This window comes from Anomalospiza imberbis, chromosome Z, assembly GCF_031753505.1.
Source record: "Anomalospiza imberbis isolate Cuckoo-Finch-1a 21T00152 chromosome Z, ASM3175350v1, whole genome shotgun sequence".
Classification (NCBI taxonomy): domain Eukaryota; kingdom Metazoa; phylum Chordata; class Aves; order Passeriformes; family Viduidae; genus Anomalospiza; species Anomalospiza imberbis.
Window position 1 is genome coordinate 10,003,553 of NC_089721.1, and position 17,917 is coordinate 10,021,469.

The window sequence follows — 17,917 nt, forward strand, 5'->3', positions numbered from 1 at the left end:
TGCCATGACAAACGATCCTTTTATTAAATACCAGGGTAAATGGGCATATGAACTTGTAAACTTTAATGACATGGAACTAATGCAAACCCTCAGGCTGCTATTAGTCATGCTTCCATTCCAAATAATTTCAAATTTAACTATTTGGTTTTGTTTTGTTATTTTCTTTCAGATAGTGGCTATCTAATGAAAGGTGTTCAGCTGGCTGATTAACCACTCCTTTGCTGGCATCCCTGTGAGGATCCCATTAGCACAGAAGAGACACAGCAGCTATCTCAGCAGATATTTGTGCCTGCCTGTCAGCAGGCAGCAAGGTTCCAGCTGCACACCTGAAACACATCCTCCCACTCTTCAGCAGCAGCAGGGTAGTTAATACCTCTAAATCTGAGGATTTGCAGCCACTCCAAGAAACTAAAGCCTCACTCTTGTAGCTCCTTGCATCTGAGATCCTCCTTGGTTTTATGCCATAAGGTATTTTGTAATCTGATGGGTATTTTGCGGGCTGACAGGCCAACTGAATGCATTGTACGCATGCATTTCCCATCAAATGTAAATGTTCTGCTCAGTGAATGTCACCTTGTTCCCAGCCACGGAGCAAAGGGCATCCTCACCTACCCTCCTCCCATTGTCCCATGCCCCTTTCTCATGTCCCTCTTATTCATTTGCTCTGGGACAGCGGCACTCCTTGTCTTTTCAATACGCTTTGATATATTCGTTCTTTTTAGAGTGGGCTAGACCGTCTCCTTTTTGTCCCAGACTACTCTTCCTAATGAAGAAAGTATCTGCTAAAGAGGGAAGGAAAGTTTTGAGTATCCTCCTGCAGGTACCTGTGCCGCCTTGCATGCACAAGAACACCACTGCCTCTATTCACACAGCCAATTCTCACAGCATGACTACATTACCCCCTCTGAATTAGCAAAATTGCTAAATACCCACTGAAAGAAGAATAAAAAAATCAGAGCTGGCACATTGTACACTGACCTTTTCTTACAGCCCAACGGAATGCAGCACACCCAAGCCCTCCTGCCTGTCTTGGCTCTGCCAACATTCATACACCAGGGTGACCAGACTCATCCACGGGAGTGGCCTGCCCTTCTGTTAAAAGATTTTTTTTCCCTCTGGAGAATGAGCCTTTCCCAGAGTTAGGTTCATCTTAGCCCCGAGCACTCAGCCATAAGAAATGAATGTGCTGACACAACAGGAGATCTCAGACTTGAGGTGTTAATGATTGCCACTTACACTGCTTTTTCAGAAGACTTGTCACTTGTGAATACCACAAAGTTAGACCGAGCCCTGCTGTTGTTCAGAATCACCTACATCATACCAATACCCCAAATGAGTGCAAGAAAGATTTCCTGGACCACCTCAGTGTGGAGACAACAACTCTTCTGCCCTGGTGCTCTCAAATAAGGAATTCACATTTCTTTGCCTTGAAAAAATGTTCTTCCTTTACAACCCTACAGTAAACAAAGCATGGCTGCTTCTCCACACCTCCTGCCACCCTCATAATCAAACCCCTCTGATTAAACTGCTTGGCTCGACAGAATTCAAACACTGGACTCTTAACCCAGTCTGTGTGACCACAGTGTGAAGGTACCAGCACAGATAAGGTGAACCCTCCACAGCACCCAAAGTGCTGAGGCTGGAGCATCACATCAGCCATCTAGCAAATACAAAACAGTTTCCAACTGCCTGCTCAGGACCCTGCTGCTGGCTGCAACACCATCCTGACATAGAACAGACTCACCCAAATCTCCTCTTCAGACCTTATTGAGCTGAATATTCTTTCAGTAAATAAGGAAACTTCCAATTCAGTGATATTTTCATGAGATACCCAGAGAATAAGACTCACAGGAAAAGGAAATGACTGCTAAAAAGTCTGTTAAACAAAGGTATTTCATTTTTCAAGTGACATTTTATACAAAATGAGATAGTCTACCTTTTCCTTCATTCAAACATCTCAGAGCCCAGCCTGAAGACCATTCTATACCAATGTAAAAAATCCTATGAATGTATATTGAAACAATACCTCAGTGGGACAAATTAGCTTTTGGTTTACTTGCAATGCAAACAGCAAGCAGCACTAAAACCAGAAAAAGGCTATGAATTTCGCAGGAGGACATTTTTAGTGGAAAATAAGGTATATTTCTAGCAAGTACTTCAAAAAGTGCCTTACCCATAAATTTCTGAATGCCTGTTTAGTAAAGTGGAATGTGAATATCTGTGAAATCCAAGTTAAAAACATGGGACTATGGAAAATATACAACATAACCATGAAGATCAACTCCAAACTTTTACATTCCCAAAAAGTTCAGATGTTACTATTTCCAGATATACACACAGTTTTAGACTATCTCCTCCATGGTTTAAGACAGCTTCAAAAATATGCTTAGATAGGCTAGAAAAACTAAACAAATCCACTGGAAGAGAGAAGAATAATTTCTTTCTTTTATGACATCTGTTACTGGCAAATAACTTTCTATTACACTGTAGTTTTGCCTAAGACCCTGCCATGGATGACACCAGTCTTTCATACACTGAGAAAGCATTAACTTCAGGGGGAAAAAAAAGTGTCTGCTGTATTCACCAAATCTAGCAGTCCACAGGTCAATACTCCTCTTAGAGAAAATAAAGACACTCTCATTAATTCCAAGGGGTGAAGGGTTGGTCGTGAAAATCCTAAATATGTTTTACTAATAGAATTCATCTTGTTAATAAGCTGGCATGTGAAACCGTTTTTTCCGGCTGCTGAAAGCAGCTTGTGGTTTGCTTTTATTCTTTCAAACACAATTAGCAAAGCACTCCAGCAGATGAATAGAACCATTCATTTGAACAAATTATTCCCTGGCAGGGCTTGGGGGTTCTTTTTTTTTTTTTTCCCCTTAAATCTCCTTGAAACTCTCTCCCATCCTTAGGCAGTCAGACAACACAAAAGACTGTCTGACATTAATCATGCCTGCCTGTGCCTGAAAAAAGACACGTGAGAAGGACATTGCTGAATAAGTTACATTTTCAGCATCATAGCTACAAGACTGAATTGCTCACTTCTCCCAGCCTTATCTTAGCTGGTGTGCAATCCTAATTAAAAGGCTGACGTAAGGAATACACACAGGGAAGAGTCTGGCACGGATGTTAGGGATGAGATGATAAAGTTTACGAGCACAGCTACCTCCCATGAAGCTTTTGTAGTTAACTGTTGGAGCTAAAAAGGTTGCTCTTTAGTGCACTGCTTCTTCTTTCAGAGAGCTGAAAATGTTAAATAAAACACAGTTCCCCTTTCTAATAGGGAGTAGCATCTTGCTGATCTAATTAATCTACACAGCTCATTCTTTTACTGAGACAACTTTACTGGCAAATCAGGCTCCAGTTCCCTTCTCCCGATGCTCATTATCAGGGTGAAAAAGGCTGTGGGTAGGAAAAAAACCCATGCATCCACCTTGTGAACAATGCTGTCATGTAGTTAACACAGCAGAAATATTTGTTTAATTAGTTACCTTTTCAGCTTTTAAATGAGAAGAAAAAACAAGCCATGGGTGGTCTGTAACCTCAGAAGAGCAAATATTCCTGGCTGTAAAATCATCTGAGCTCAGAATACTGGGTTGGACATAAAAAAAGCATTTATTGAATCCTAGGCCTGAGTCAGGAACAGAAGGTGCATTAAGAACTTCCAAACTTCACCCTACCACCAATTCATTAAGTGTTCAGCATTATTTAATAAAAATGGCTTATGCATATACTTCAATTGAAACACTGTTTATTCATAAACATTTTTAACTACAGTATGTGCTGGGAATTATTCACACACCCCTTTAGAGACAGTTTTAAATTCTTCCTTCAAGTAATTGCATGCAATTCCCACTGCTGTCTGCCTCAACTAGGCTATAGGTCTACAAGCAGAGCTTGCCCTGTATTTTGCAATTAAACCGAGGTTGTTAGTTGGTTTATAGAGAACAGGATTCCCTGCTGTTAATATCTTGCTAATGCATTAACATTACAAAAGTAAGAAAACTGCCACCGTTTGTATAAAAGCATTAAAGCAATTCTACTGCATGCCTAAACCCCAAATTTGATTAGATTTTTGAAAACATTCCTCCTCTTTTTCTTATTTTATCAGCGAAGCTGATCTTCAGGTAGGCACAGAATAAAATGGTCAGACTTTCTACAAAACTACAGGATGTTTCTTGAAAAACATGAGACACTTGAGTGCTGAAATGATGGCTGAGCAGATTTATTGCTTCAGCCCACAGTTCTTTGGGTTACATTAACATGACAATAAGTGCTTTCACACTCAGACTGGTGAACAAACAAACTAACATTTTGACATTGCAGACAGGGAACATCACCATTGCCCCATGCTGTGCAACCCAAATATTTCTAAGATGCTTTCTCAGAACCTCTCTGCCCCTCTTATTTTCAATGCTGTCTAATTAAAAAGTGCTTAAGGAAACTTCTTACTTCACAAGAGAGAGTCCTGAAGAAATTGACTTTTCCACACTTTCCTGCTCCCTCCTAGGGAGGAAGGTTCTTCCACCTTCCCCATTTCCAAAGCACAACACCCATGCAGAAACAACAGAAACTTCTGAGCGGGGAAAGACGTACCCAAAACACGTTTTTCTCTTTTCTGTGTGATCTCACAGCTGGAGATGAAGACAGCCAACACTCTTTGACCTTACTCCTCCAAGGGCCGTATGTGTTCTGCATCTGGCAGTGGGACAGCTGCTGCTTCAGGACTTTGCCCTTTCTGTCTCTCTTATCTTTCCTTCTGTCATCTGCTTATTTTCCATTTTTATTATATTCTTTTTTGGTAGATAATAATGCCTTTAGGATTAGTGCTGGCAAGAAGCCAGGACAAAATGGCAGCACTAATGACTTTTGTTTGAGTTAGGATCACTGTGAGATAATTTAGACCATGGGCCTGGGGCCCCATTTTCCCATGACATTGGAAAAATCCACACAGAAAAGCAGACACACTGAATGCTTCAAATCCAAACCTCCCTAAGTGTCTCCTCTAGGGACACAGCTTGCAGAAAAGAATGAGGACTATATTTCAACACTCCTGGATATGACTTGAGATGGGCTGTACTATTGATTATCTTTCTACATAGTTTTTATTTTCAGGAGCAGAATCCAGCAGAGCAAAATCCATCTCTGTCGCTTCCCACCCACTCAGATCAAGGACTTTTCCTTCCCCATCTTCCCTTGGAGGACACAGCTTTGCCTAATATGTACCCAGGACACTTTTTTCCCATGTTGCAAAAGAAAGCACACTTAATTTGTGCCCACTACCCAGAATTTTTTCAGAGGGGAAGGAATTGGCCCTTCAGTCTGGCTTTTTATTTTTTCCCCATTAGTTTTCAGAATGTTTTTTTTTTTTTTTCTTAATCCTGAAGGCTGCCCCAAAATGTTTCTCCTCTGAACAGGGGAGCAGGACAATCAGTTAAGGGAATATGATGCATCTCTTTTCCACTGTCCAAAGTGGGGAAATATTTAAGTCATCATAAACGATGCAAAGCAAACCAGAAAGTTAAAGTTCACACACTGTTAATGAAGGAACACAGCTATGGTTTGTTTTTTTTTTTTTTTTTTTTTTTTTTTTTTTTTGCTATGCTCAACCAGAAACTCACTCTCTTAGAGACATTTTATTTTACCATTGTTAGAAGGCTGTGAAAAAGCAGGTAGGGGAGGCTCTGCTGAGGTCTATTTTAATTAAGCATTCATCTAATACCAGGATACTCTGCATTTGAAACCAAACCTCCTTCCTCCATAGCCATGACCTGTATCTCTTCTCCAGATCCTGATGGTTTACACCATTGGAGGCTGCCTGTGAGCTCAGGGCTGATGTTTCAGATGGCAGGAATCTGTGGTAGATGTACACAGATCACAAGATGTTCTCTGTGTCCCAGCAAGAAAGATTGTAAAGCAAGAAGAAAGCCAGGTAGGAAAGGAAGAACAGGAAGAGGAGTAGGAGAAGCAGCAGCAGAAGGAGGCCTATGCAACTAGCCCTAGCAAAGGCTCAAGGTTTTGTGTGAAGGAATGCTTGGAACAAGGCGAAGGACCTCGGATCACAGGTAGAAATGGGACACAGGGAGAGGCAGCCCTCAGAAGCAGGCAGAAGAAGGTCAAGGATGAGATGGTAGGGAGCCAGCCCCCGTTGCTGGTCCAGGACAGCCAGGAGCACCGACAGCACATACAGCAGCCATGCGGTGAGGAATGACAACAGAGGACTTCTGGCAGTGGGTGTGCAGCTGTGAGGGAGATTCACCAGCAAACATATTAGCCTGCAAAATCTCCCCCATGCTGGCACAGGGGAATTTGCTCTCCCCTAGATCCAATTCTGGTTGACAAGAACAGGGCTACGCAGCCCCAGTCAGCACTGCCCAGGGTTTGCAGTGGGTCCCCACCCTAAAGAAGAGAAATGTATCCTCTTGCTTGTCTCCAAACTGCCCACAGACAGGAGCCTGAGCTCTCAGCTTTTCTTATCTGGGGAGATGTCACATTGCCCAGACTAAAAAAAAGCCACAATACTGCAGATGAGTGGATCTTAAGTATTTAAAATCACATTTCTCACCAACCACAACCAAAGGCACATAGCAGGTTTTCAAAGGACATAGCTTGCTAAGTGAAATCTGCAAAAGGACACATGGAGAGAAAAGGAGGGAGCACCAGCACAAATTAAAGTCCCATGGCCTTCTTCAGAACTCATTTAGCAGATTCTTCAGAGAGCAGCATCTTGAAACTGTGAGGTGGGGTTTCTCCACTAACCCAAGACAAAACATGCCAAAAAAAGGCTAAGGCTAGATTTTGTAAGTATCACAGGAATAATATAAACCACTGCTGTGATTCAAATGTAACACTTTAGGTAAAATATTTAAATTATATACATTCGAGTTCTAAGAAGCACAGATTTTTCTAAAGGTAGCCAAAGTTACACAATAAACTGCCAGGAAAGGTTATTCATTCTTTAACATTACATTCAAGCACAAGCTGATGAACTAAAGATGGAGACAATGCTTAAAGCAAAGGGATAAGATGGAAGCCTAAATAAAAGCTGGAAAATGGAGGGTTTGGGGTGCTTTCTTGAGTTTCGGACTCTCAATTCCTGCAGCTGAGGACTGACCAAACTTTCTTCAAGCCTCTTTTCTTTATATTTGGAAAGCTGACACTGCACCAGAGGGCTGTCTGGGAAGTATTTGTATCAGCATGCAGAAATCCCTGCAGGTATGTGCTATATATTTTTGCTTCCACAGATGACTTTTATATGAAAATGTCTAATGACCTAGCTTAGAAATAGCTCAGCACTAGCTCAAAAGCAATTTTCAAAGGCATTTTTTCCTCCTACATTTTGAGGGGTTAAAAAAGGCATAGTTTTCCATGTCCACTTCTGGAAGACAATGGCATTCCCCAAGGCTTAAAGAAACTTGCAAGGACTATTATTCCTGACAGTTCAAAATAAAAACAGCAACTACTTAAATATTCTTTTTTGAGAAATAATACCACTATTGTCACTCACATCAGGAATTACTTCATTGTATGCAATACAGATAGCATAACTTTCTGAGACTGGATTCTAAAAGAAACATTTAATTATTGGGAGAAAACAAAAAATAAGATTGTACTTCTTTGCCTGTTCAGAAGACTTATCACTGGTACACTGAGAGACAACTGCCTTTGCCCAACCCTTCTGATGATGAACTAGGAGATGAGCACAGGAGAACTGGTCATGGATGCTGGTGCACAGATATAGTGCACCAAACCTATCCTTGTAATTTGCACTATCGACAAAAAAAAGAAAAAAAAAATTATATGTGCAGCAGCATACTTTTGCAACTGAGCCCAGGTGATTATGTCCTGATAAGGTCTCACTGCCACTTCAGCTTTAATTAGGAGCATGCTTTTGAAGATGCTATGATCTGAAGGCTGCCATCAAGTACTTACATAGTCATCTTCATGAAGACCTTGCTTCTGAACAGAACTTTTCACCTCCAGGGAAAACTTCTCAAACTCAGGCTTCACAGTCCTCAGCAGAGTGACAGTTTGGAGGTATGAGTATGCTTTCTTGGCTTCAAGGTCATGTTTGTCTCCTCTTCTCCAAGAGCCATTTCCTAAAGAGGGAAACAAGCATATTTCCAAACTAGGTATCATTATGGGATTCCTTTTTCCACCCAGAAGTCCCCTTTTCTGTTCAATGGAGAGATGGCCTTCTTCAAGGCAGCAAGGAATAACTAAGAAGTAAATGCGCAAACCAAAGGACAACTTTACTTCCACACTGTGTTTGCTTATTTTAAAAGGGTGGAATAAATCCTAAGTGTGAGATGGCACCTTGGAGCCAAACACCTCTGCCAGATCTCAGATGCAGAGATATTTAAGTTAGAAGTGAGGGAGGATTCATCTGCAAAGTTTTTGTTACACGTCACTCCTCTTAGACAGTAAGAAAGGCACCAGTAGAAAGGCACCAGTAAAGTCAAAAGCATGAATATCACCCTGAATGGGAGGCAGATGGTGCAGCTTTCCCAGTGTGGTCAAGGAAAAACCATGTGTGCCATAGCTGCCAGACCAGCCCTGCTTTTAATGGGAAAGGAATACATAAAAATAAAATGGAATCCTGCGCCTACGCTGTACTTACATGTGTTTTGTGTCACAGCAAGGGAACAATTTAACTCAGACCACCAGTAAAGAAACCACATTTTAAAAAAGCAGGATAGCTGATTGGTTGTTTATTAGGAAAGAAGTCCTTCTTACAAACATACCCTGGCCTTAGCAGGCCCTGAGATCCTGATCCAAAGCTTCAAGAGGTCAGTGGAAAGGTTCATGTTGTTCTGGAGCAGGTTTTGTGCTATCTGATGTAAATGATAACTAAAAAAGGCTAGAGAGAACAGTGGTAGCCCTAAGCAGTGAGCCATTAAATGTTTACAAGTAATTAAAAGCTAGACAGACTTTATTTTTTGAATGACAACAAACCCCATTATGGTTAAATGAGCCAAGACAAAACTAATGCTAAATTCCCAAGGTGACCTGGAGGCACACAGGAACCTGAAATCAGAGAGGATGTGGTTATTTTGCTTGGGTTGAGGACCACAATGTCATTGGACAAAGAGAAGCAAGTTGCAGAGATGTTAAGGGAGATGAAGTACAGGTAAAAAAATCCATGGAGCTTTTTTTCCCTGCACAGTGCTCCCCAGCTGCAAGAACAAATTCTTGGACCTGAAGCAGGTAAACATAGCTTGCTTTTTTGTCCTTCCAGCACTGCTGCTGGGACTTAACTGGCTAGATTTGCTCTGCTTCCTCAGAGAGCACAAGGGAAGGAGTAAAGGTCCTGCACTCTGGGAGATAAGCCCCTTTCTCCTGCAGTTTTTGGGTCCAGGGCAGCTCCTGTCAGTCCCCACAAAAGGCAAGAGACACAGGAGCACCTTTCCCACATCTCTTGTCCACCCTAGGACAGCTTTACTTACCACAGCCCAGACCACCTAGGACTATAATCTTCCCACACAGCAGGAACTTTGCTATTTTTTAAAAGTGATTTTTTTTTTTTTTTTTTTTAGGAAGGAGCTCTAGATATATGTGCCTTGGTTGAGGGATTTATTTCCCAATACAAGGTCAAAATCACTTACACAGAACCCTATTCATCACACCCAATGGAGACACTAGATAGCAACTAACATCCCACTGTCTGGTTTGGCCATTCTTTCCTGCAGTGCCTGCACCTGACCTCTTTGTTGCTTTCAAAAAGAAGGAAATGCACATCTGGCAGCTGTAAGCAAGCACATCTTGCTACCTTTCCCAAAAGAGAGTAGAAGCCTTGCAGAAACTTTAAAGCTGAACAGCTTCTGCTCCAGCTGGGCACCTGCATTTTGGAGGAGCTGGATTCAAGGAGTACAGCAGAGACTACAGCATGGAGGGCTTTGCTATAGCTTTGCATTTGCAAATGGAAATAGCTAAAAAGCATGAGATTATAGACATTAAAAAAGCATTTAAAAAATATGTTAGTGCTAGTAGTAACTTTCTGTCCTGGACACCATACACATTTCTTCTTTAAATCCCAACACTGGGACTGGGGAAGGTTGACTTGCATAACAGCGTTCCTAGGATAATTTACATATTTAAATTCCTTCATGGATTATTTTGTGGGAGGTCATCTTGTTACAATACTTGTGTGCAATTATTGCAGTCGTGGCATTTAATAAGTCTGGTCTGCTGAAAAATTAGAAATATTCAGAACAGAGGGCAACAACAAACTGCAATAGTGTCATCTGAACACAAAGACAGTGCCAATTACCCAACCACACCCACTCTCAGGTTTTATGAAGTACAAAACTTAGTATCTGCAGGCACTGGGAACAAGGATTTTTGGGGGAATTTCTCTACATTTTTGTTTGCTTTTCACATGCAATGATCATCTGCACAAAAGTCAATTTCTGATGCACAGTCATTTCACACTACATGGGAAACACATCCACAAGCAGAAAAATTGGTTTAAAACAAATGTCAGGAAATGCCACATTCTAACTACACTGCATCAGAAGCCAGACATTTTTCATTAATCCCTCAGAAAAGCTGCAAGAAGACTGGACTACCTGTGACGCAAAGGAGGGTGGTAATGAGGCTCCCACATTGGCTTTGATCTTGATCTACAACTTCATGTTTTAGATATTTGAGTGATTTCCTTCTTACCTGGCAAAATTTGGCATTCTTTAGCTAAGCTTGATATATGTAGTATATGATATCTGTACTTCTGTACATATCTAGATATTTGAATTTATACAGTTACATACCTTCATTATACAGTGTGACACACAGTACCATTTACTGTGAAATAATTTCAGCGGTAGTAGATGAGTAATAGAAAGCTTATGCAAAAGTACTTCCAGTTAACACATTAATTTTTAAGAAATTAACCTTTTTAAAATTCAGTTGTTTCTGTTGGTCAGCCTTTGCAGCTTTAAGAAAGTAAACCCCCACACTTTGCCTTTTTTCTCAACTTCTACTTGGTTTTAAACTTGAAATGAATTTGATATTGTAGTGGATTAGTTAAAGCAGTCTGAACTGAGGAAATTATTTTCTCTACATCTGCAAAAGAATCTGCTCCTTTTAAGAGCCACGTTGTAATTCAACAAAACCTGCCCTGGCTTCAGCCATCTGATATATGATCTCAGCAAACACATACCTCCAATATTACTTTGAATTTAGGTGAGGCAGCTGCACCAGCTGACAACAGGTATAGTCCCTGCCATGCACTGATGTAACATGCAGTTACAATTACATTTTGGCATACAGGTATATTAGCTATATTTCAAAAAGAAAATACATTACATTTACATTTTGAAGTTATGCTTTGACAAAAATTACTCATTTTACTTATAGGTGTAAACAGCCACTTTTATTCATTCTGCTCTAGAAAATTTGGACTGCCTATGTCCCATCTAGTGCTTTCCCTTTAACATAGCATGGCTGAATATTTTTGCAGACAGAGTCTGTGATCAAAAGATAAATAAATTAGATGTGTAGATGTCCCAGCACAGAGGTGATTTCTGGAGAACCAAACCTTGCAGCTGCCAACAATGGTTGTTAATTACCCCTTCCAGCCATCTGCTTAGCCCACAGGTCACCAGGCTGTCAGGAATGCCCCCACCCTGAGAGCTGGCAGTCACAAGGCTGGGGATGGAGCAAATCACCTATACCTGAGCACACACACTGCAGAATGGGGTACAATAATCTATGTCTCTGTCTGGTGCTACTTCCCCAAAAAGTAACCACTGTAGCATATTTGGCATCTTGTTACCCACCCAGTAGCAACTATAGCCCCAAGGTCTGTTTTATTTCCTGCAACACTATAGCCCAAGTGGAAGATAACTGCAACAACAGGGAGAGACAGTGGTGTTTCCTGGGACTCAGTGCTGTGTGTTTTGAGGCTAACAAATCTAAAAATACTACCAAGCTTACGAAAGACTTTGCAACACACTTGGGCAAGAAAAACATTACCATATGATGAGCTGTTGAAGAGTTCAATATTGAAGAAAGCATAGTCCCCGTTGGTCATTCCTTGCCGATGAGCAGCCAACATGATGTTCCTGATAGTGTCACCGCTGGCACACATGATTACAACTGGAAGAAAATGAGAAATATAGATAAGAAGATAGCTCAAGAACTTCAGAGAATAAGGCTGTGAAGCAAGAATACTGCCTGAGCCAGTGACCCCAGCTGTCCTCACAGTTTTGCAACAAGTATGAAAACACAGATTGCAAACAAAGCTGATTTCCCAAAGAGCTGAGAAGACAGGTAGTGAACACAGAAAGGCTTCCTCTTTCCTTGTCTCCTCTGAAGATAATTAAATAGAGCCTCTGTGTAATCTGGTTTTTACCCCTGCAGAATGTCAAATTCTGGCTCCAATTTTCTTTAGCTACATGTATTTGTAGACTAGACCACAATCACAAGCTTCTGTTGTTATTTCTAAGCACACATAAGACAAAGATGGTGATACCATGACCTTACCATTTCAATTTCCATTCTATTAAACAGTTTGATGTAGACTGTACTTGCTTACACCTCAGCTACCTAGTATTTAGGTGCCTGTCCTAGATTTTGCTGCCTCTCTGCACTTACGGGAGAGTAGCACTTATGCAGCAGGGACAGTGGTATGAATCTTTCCAGAACATTACTTCTTCTCCAGAGACCATGCAATAAGCCTAGGCAACAACCTGTGATGTGATGCCTAATGTTAATAAATGGGAAAACCAAGGACCATTTCATAAGCATGAAGATTAAAGGTGGGTACAAACACCACAGAGCCCCATTCATCATGGGCCAATAGCTAAGCAGAGGCTCTGCTGCTACGATGAGACCTACAGGTGTGCCCTGTGTGGGCACCATGGCCCCCACTGTGATGACTGTGGTTGCTAGGTCTCTTCTAAGAGCTGATGGGCAGGCAGACTACTGCCCTTGCTATTCCTTCCTTCTGCAAAAGGAAAGGAGAATCCCAACATGTGAGGTCTTCAACAACGCAGAGAAAACTCCCACACATTACAAGTTACACTATAAGCTTTTACACTGGTTTTCAAGGCTACAGGTATGAAGATCCTGGTATCAGAGGGAGGAGCAAAGTATTTTATCAGCGTGTGCTTCAGGACTGTATCCTACAGCAGATGCATAAGAGATCCTGTCAGAATGGTGATTCAAAACCAACTGCACGCCCATTTCCAAGAACGCCTTCACGCATGGCAGGACTCAAAAGCTACAATAATGTACGCAAATATTTTCAACCCAACAATAAAAATGAATCAAAACCACATTTGGCTCTTCTGGGTGGAAGTGTTTTCTATTATAAGACATGAAAACGCCAAACAGGCCAATTCTTTTCGCACACAATGAATCTTCTCCCATCGCCTTTCTGGTTGGATGCCATCACAGGCATAAACCTCCAGATGTGCCGCTGGGGTGAGTCATATTCAGTACAACCCCATGCTTAAGGAGAATTATACCATGCATAACTCTGTCCTACTGATTATGGCAGAGTAATATAATAATTTCCAGTGCAACAGAGCAAGACATATTTCATGACCATTGTGAAGTATATTAGCATGAAGGAAAACGAACAAAAAAAAGAATTTCTTACAATAAAATTTGGACCAAATATTTTCCAGATGCACATCAGGAATGAATTTGTCTCACTGTTCTTAATTTCAGTATAGGTGAGAGATTTCCTTTTGAAATGTTTCCTTGCTGCCCTCCCAATTCTTCCTTGACTCTGCCTTTGTAATTCACTTCTATCATAAAACTCTAATCTGTAGATGGAATCAAAGGGATTCCCACAATACTAATAAAAGACATTGAGCAAAAGGAATAAAAGAAAGAGAGTGTGTGGGGAACTACTTTAACATACATTAAATCATATTTTGTAAGCCTCTAAAGGAATGTAAGGGAAGTAATATTAACTGTTTGGAAGGGGTTTCTACCCCAGCAGGAAAGCAAAGATTACATATTTCAAGATTCTGAAGCAAATAAGCTATGGATATGTTTCTCACAATCTTCCAAAAATGTAAATTATGTATTTAATGTGCATCTGTACCTTACCATTGTGTACGTACAAATGTGTATGTGCAAACCCATACAAAATGTTCTCCTTCTACCATAATACACACAGACCACAGTAATTCTAATACTAATATGCTGAATTTATTGAGTAGGATTATTGACTCATCCAGAAAATACTTTAGAGTTTAATTCCAGTTTAAAGGAATAAGCGTTCCCTTTGCTACACACATCCCTTGGACTATGTGCTTATACATTAAGCACAGGCCTGCATTTGTGAACCTTACAGTAAACATGAGCCTTCAACATGAACTCTGCAGCAGGCTTACCTGAGCCTGTAAGGAAGCCTGAACTACTAATCAAACTAATTGTAGACAAGTACTTTAATTATCATATTTTCATCATTATTTTTTGTGGCTCCAAGACTTCAGTCATTTCACATGGCTCCAGGGACTGAACATGCAGCCCCTGGTGCACAGGGGTGAATGGCTGAGTGTGCCTCTTCCTCCCAGGCATCTGAGAGGTCAGTGCAAACCCCCAGCCAGCAGCAACCTAACCCCTGGGGCCAGCCTCTGTCCTGCTACTCACAGGACAGCTAGCAGGGCAGTTTCTGTCCCTGCTCTGGGAGAGTTTCAAGCAAGAATCCTGTATCTGCTCAGAAGTCCACTCCCAGTCAGGGAGCTCAGTGAAGGCTAACCAGTCAGGTGGAAACCAAACAGCAGCAGTCTTTGAAAGCTAGAGAAGTTGAGGATTTAGAGCCAAGGACAACGTCACAGCAGGTGTGACACAGGAGTCATTAAAAACTGGAAACCAACCAAGCAAAAATACTTCTAGAAAGTGCTCTGGACAGTGTGCTGCTGCCCACAAGTCCTGCTGTCCTGCTGGGGGGATCTCCAGTGAGTCCCCAGAACAAATAAAGACTTTTACTGATCTTCAGACCTCATCTGGTGCACCCTCCATATGGTGTAGAACTCTTAAAATATTGTGGTAACCTGAAACATGCCATGAGCAGCAGGGCCAAAGGAATCTGCCAGGTGAGTCCTGCAGTCAGTCTTTAAGGTCGGAAAGGCACAAGTGGAAGCTGGAGGGCCCCACTCCTGAGTGGCAGGAGTCAGAGAACAAATAAAGAGGTGAGATGGAAGGAGGGACCCCACAGGGTACAGTGGGGAGAAAGAAGAGGGCTGCTTCTGTTCAGTCATTTGCAAGCTGTAAGAATTGTGAAAGACCAAATGTCGCAGCTCAGCAAAGCATTTCAGACCAGGCTGAAAGCAAGCTCCCTTCCCTGACTGTCAGCATGGTGTGAAGAATGGGGTTGGCTGAACACTTGTCTTTTCCTGCTGTAAGCATGCTGCAATGCTCCCAGAATCAGGAAAGCCACACACACACACACACACACATTTGACAAGCATCTTTCCCCACACTGTGGTTTCCTCCAGCACTGACACATTTATTTCTCTCCATTCATTATATTTCCCCAAATGATACTTAAAAGGAAAGCTCTATTTAAAGCACCTGCCTCAGTGAATAGGGAATTAAAAGCCCTATGCTGTCAGACCTCAGTTATCTCACACAGTCCAGCATGTTAATGATTTCACAGCAACATAACATCAGCAGCACAAAGCTGCTCCATCCACAGCCTACAGCACCATAATACCATGCCACACACAGCATGATCTTTATCTGTCCAGTTCTGATGCTATTTTAACACTCTACAACAAGATATATAAGAATTGTACAAAGGGCTTTGTACATCCATGGCTTTCTTGGAAAATACCTAAGGACTTTAACTTCACCCTCCAGTTCACTTCTGGATTACCTATTTTCTTTTTGCATGACTTACTGGGGAAGCCTGTGGCTTTCCCAGTAAGTCATGCAAAACCCTCTAACAGAAAAAGTGTTTCTGATAAGCTCATATAGCCACGCATTGCTAGATCTCACTTTAAAGCAATCTAACTACAAAACTGCACCTTCCAAAGCACTTTGCTTTGCTGCTCCATGATGCAAAGTCAGTTCATCCAGCCCAAACATGACTGTCCCAGATGTTTTACAGGCCATTTATCTCCACGGTGTCTTGCTATCTGTTGGTGACAATATCATGGCATGCACTCAGGTGTTTCACATGCACACATCCCCTGAAATTGCCATTTCCCCTAAATGCATCTGCTATTTATGAGGTACTCGACGGGGTTCCCAATGGCAGATGTCATGAAAAGATCTCTTGCTGCAAGGCACAGTGGGGCGAGAGGAAAACATCGTTGTTTAGTCCCTAAACTTACACAGTGTCACTGCAAAAATCTCAGAGAGTAAGCAACAGATTTGCTGCCCTGCAGACGTGGATAATTTTGGGTAAACCAGACCGCTAGCAGAAAGCTGATTTCTTACCATGCCACAAAGCCCTCCTAAGGTGGTCCCCGAGGGCAAACCGATCTCTACGCCGTCGGGAGGCAAAACTCCAACTCTGTGGGCAGAGCTTTCACCCCGGGATGCCGTTCCCATCCGTAGGAGTATGCCTGGCCCGAGGCTGCCGTCGCAGCACCACAGTGGGTTTCCCCACGGGCGGGGACGAGCTGTGACTCTTCCCCTCCCGCAGGTCCTTCCCTCCGCGGGATTCCCACCGCCCCAGCCGCCACCGAAGGCCACGGAGGAGCCCTGCCCGGCACTCCGCCGCCACTCACCCCTCTCTCCCGTCTGGAGGGCGCGGACGACATCGTCGATGTCGAGGTGCCGGCTGTTCTCGTCGAAGCTGTGCACGGCCATGTGGAAAGCCTCCTCCTGGAAGACCACATGGACGCCCTCCATGGCGAAGTAGCAGCTGCGCTCGGGGTTGCTGTCGCTGTAAAGCAGCGTGGCCCGGTTCCACTGGTGGTGGCGGAAAAGGGCCAGCAGCATCTCTCCCATCTTGGCGTACGCGGGCGCGACGCGGGTGAGGTGCGAGTACTCGCCGCCCTTGGCGCCGAAGCCGGCGGCCAGCGCGCCCGCCGACAGCATCGGCACGTTCCAGTGCGCGGCCAGCCGCGCCACCGGCGCCGCCGCGTACTCGCACACCGGCCCCAGCAGCAGGTCGGGGCGGCGGCGCTGCAGGGCCACCATGTCCACCAGGCTGAACAGGGCGCGGTTGCCGCACGCCGAGTCCTCGTAGGTGAGCTGGAAGGCGTAGCCGGGCGGCAGACCCGCGCCGCTCTCCCGCAGGCTCCGCACCGCGTACTCGATGGCCGGCCGCACCCGCCCCAGCGAGAAGAGGTAGGCGTCGTCCTGCGGCAGCAGCACCAGCACCCGGATCAGCTTCTCCTCCTCCTCCTCGCCCAGCGCCGCCCGCGCCGCCAGCACGCAGCAGAGGCTGCCGAGCAGCCAGGGCGGCATCGCGCCCGCCCCCCCGGAGACGCCCGAGCTCCGGCAAACTTTTCGCCCCCCCCTTCCCCGCCCGCCTCGAAATTGTTCGGTCGTGCTTTATTTCTCAGGTGTTTGGCGGATTCACAACCTGCCCCTCCCCACCCCGCTGGCGGGTCACGGACGGAGCATCTCGGCTCTGCTTTTCTCGTTCTCTTATAGATAGATGGACGACTACTACTGTGATCACTTCTCCCCCCCCCCACGCCGGATCCCCCTGCGGGGCTGCCGGGCTGCGCCCTCCCCGCTTAAGTAGCGCGGGAGCGGCGGCGGCGTCTCCGCACGCCCGGCGCGGCGCGGCCGGGTTTGTGCGCAGGGAGGAGCCGGCCCGGGCGCTCCCTCCCGCCCGCCCCCTCCCTGCGGCCCCCCCGCCCCGCACACCTCCGCGGGCGCGCGGGGGGTGTCCTTATCGTATACATCGAACATTGATGTGTGCGTTTTGCCTGCCTTCCTGCTCGGCTGCTGCCCTCCCTTGCCAAGCTAGTCCCCGCAATCGGGCCCGGGGAGTAAA

General features: G+C 44.0%; 1 protein-coding gene across 2 annotated transcripts in view; it reads right to left on the reverse strand.

Annotated features, from left to right (window-relative positions):
* The window catches only part of NPR3 (natriuretic peptide receptor 3), a 38,424-nt gene extending 20,728 nt beyond the window's left edge, over positions 1-17,696 (reverse strand). The window contains exons 1-3 of one of the 2 annotated variants that reach the window (XM_068177603.1): positions 16,695-17,696; positions 11,974-12,096; positions 7,933-8,099 (exon numbers count right to left, since the gene is read on the reverse strand). In XM_068177603.1, the coding sequence (XP_068033704.1) occupies positions 7,933-8,099; positions 11,974-12,096; positions 16,695-17,379 (975 nt within the window). In that variant the 5' untranslated portion in view covers positions 17,380-17,696. The remainder of the gene's footprint in view (positions 1-7,932; positions 8,100-11,973; positions 12,097-16,694) is intronic. The other variant, XM_068177602.1, reaches the window with a different exon arrangement.
* Between the last annotated feature and the right edge of the window lie 221 nt (positions 17,697-17,917).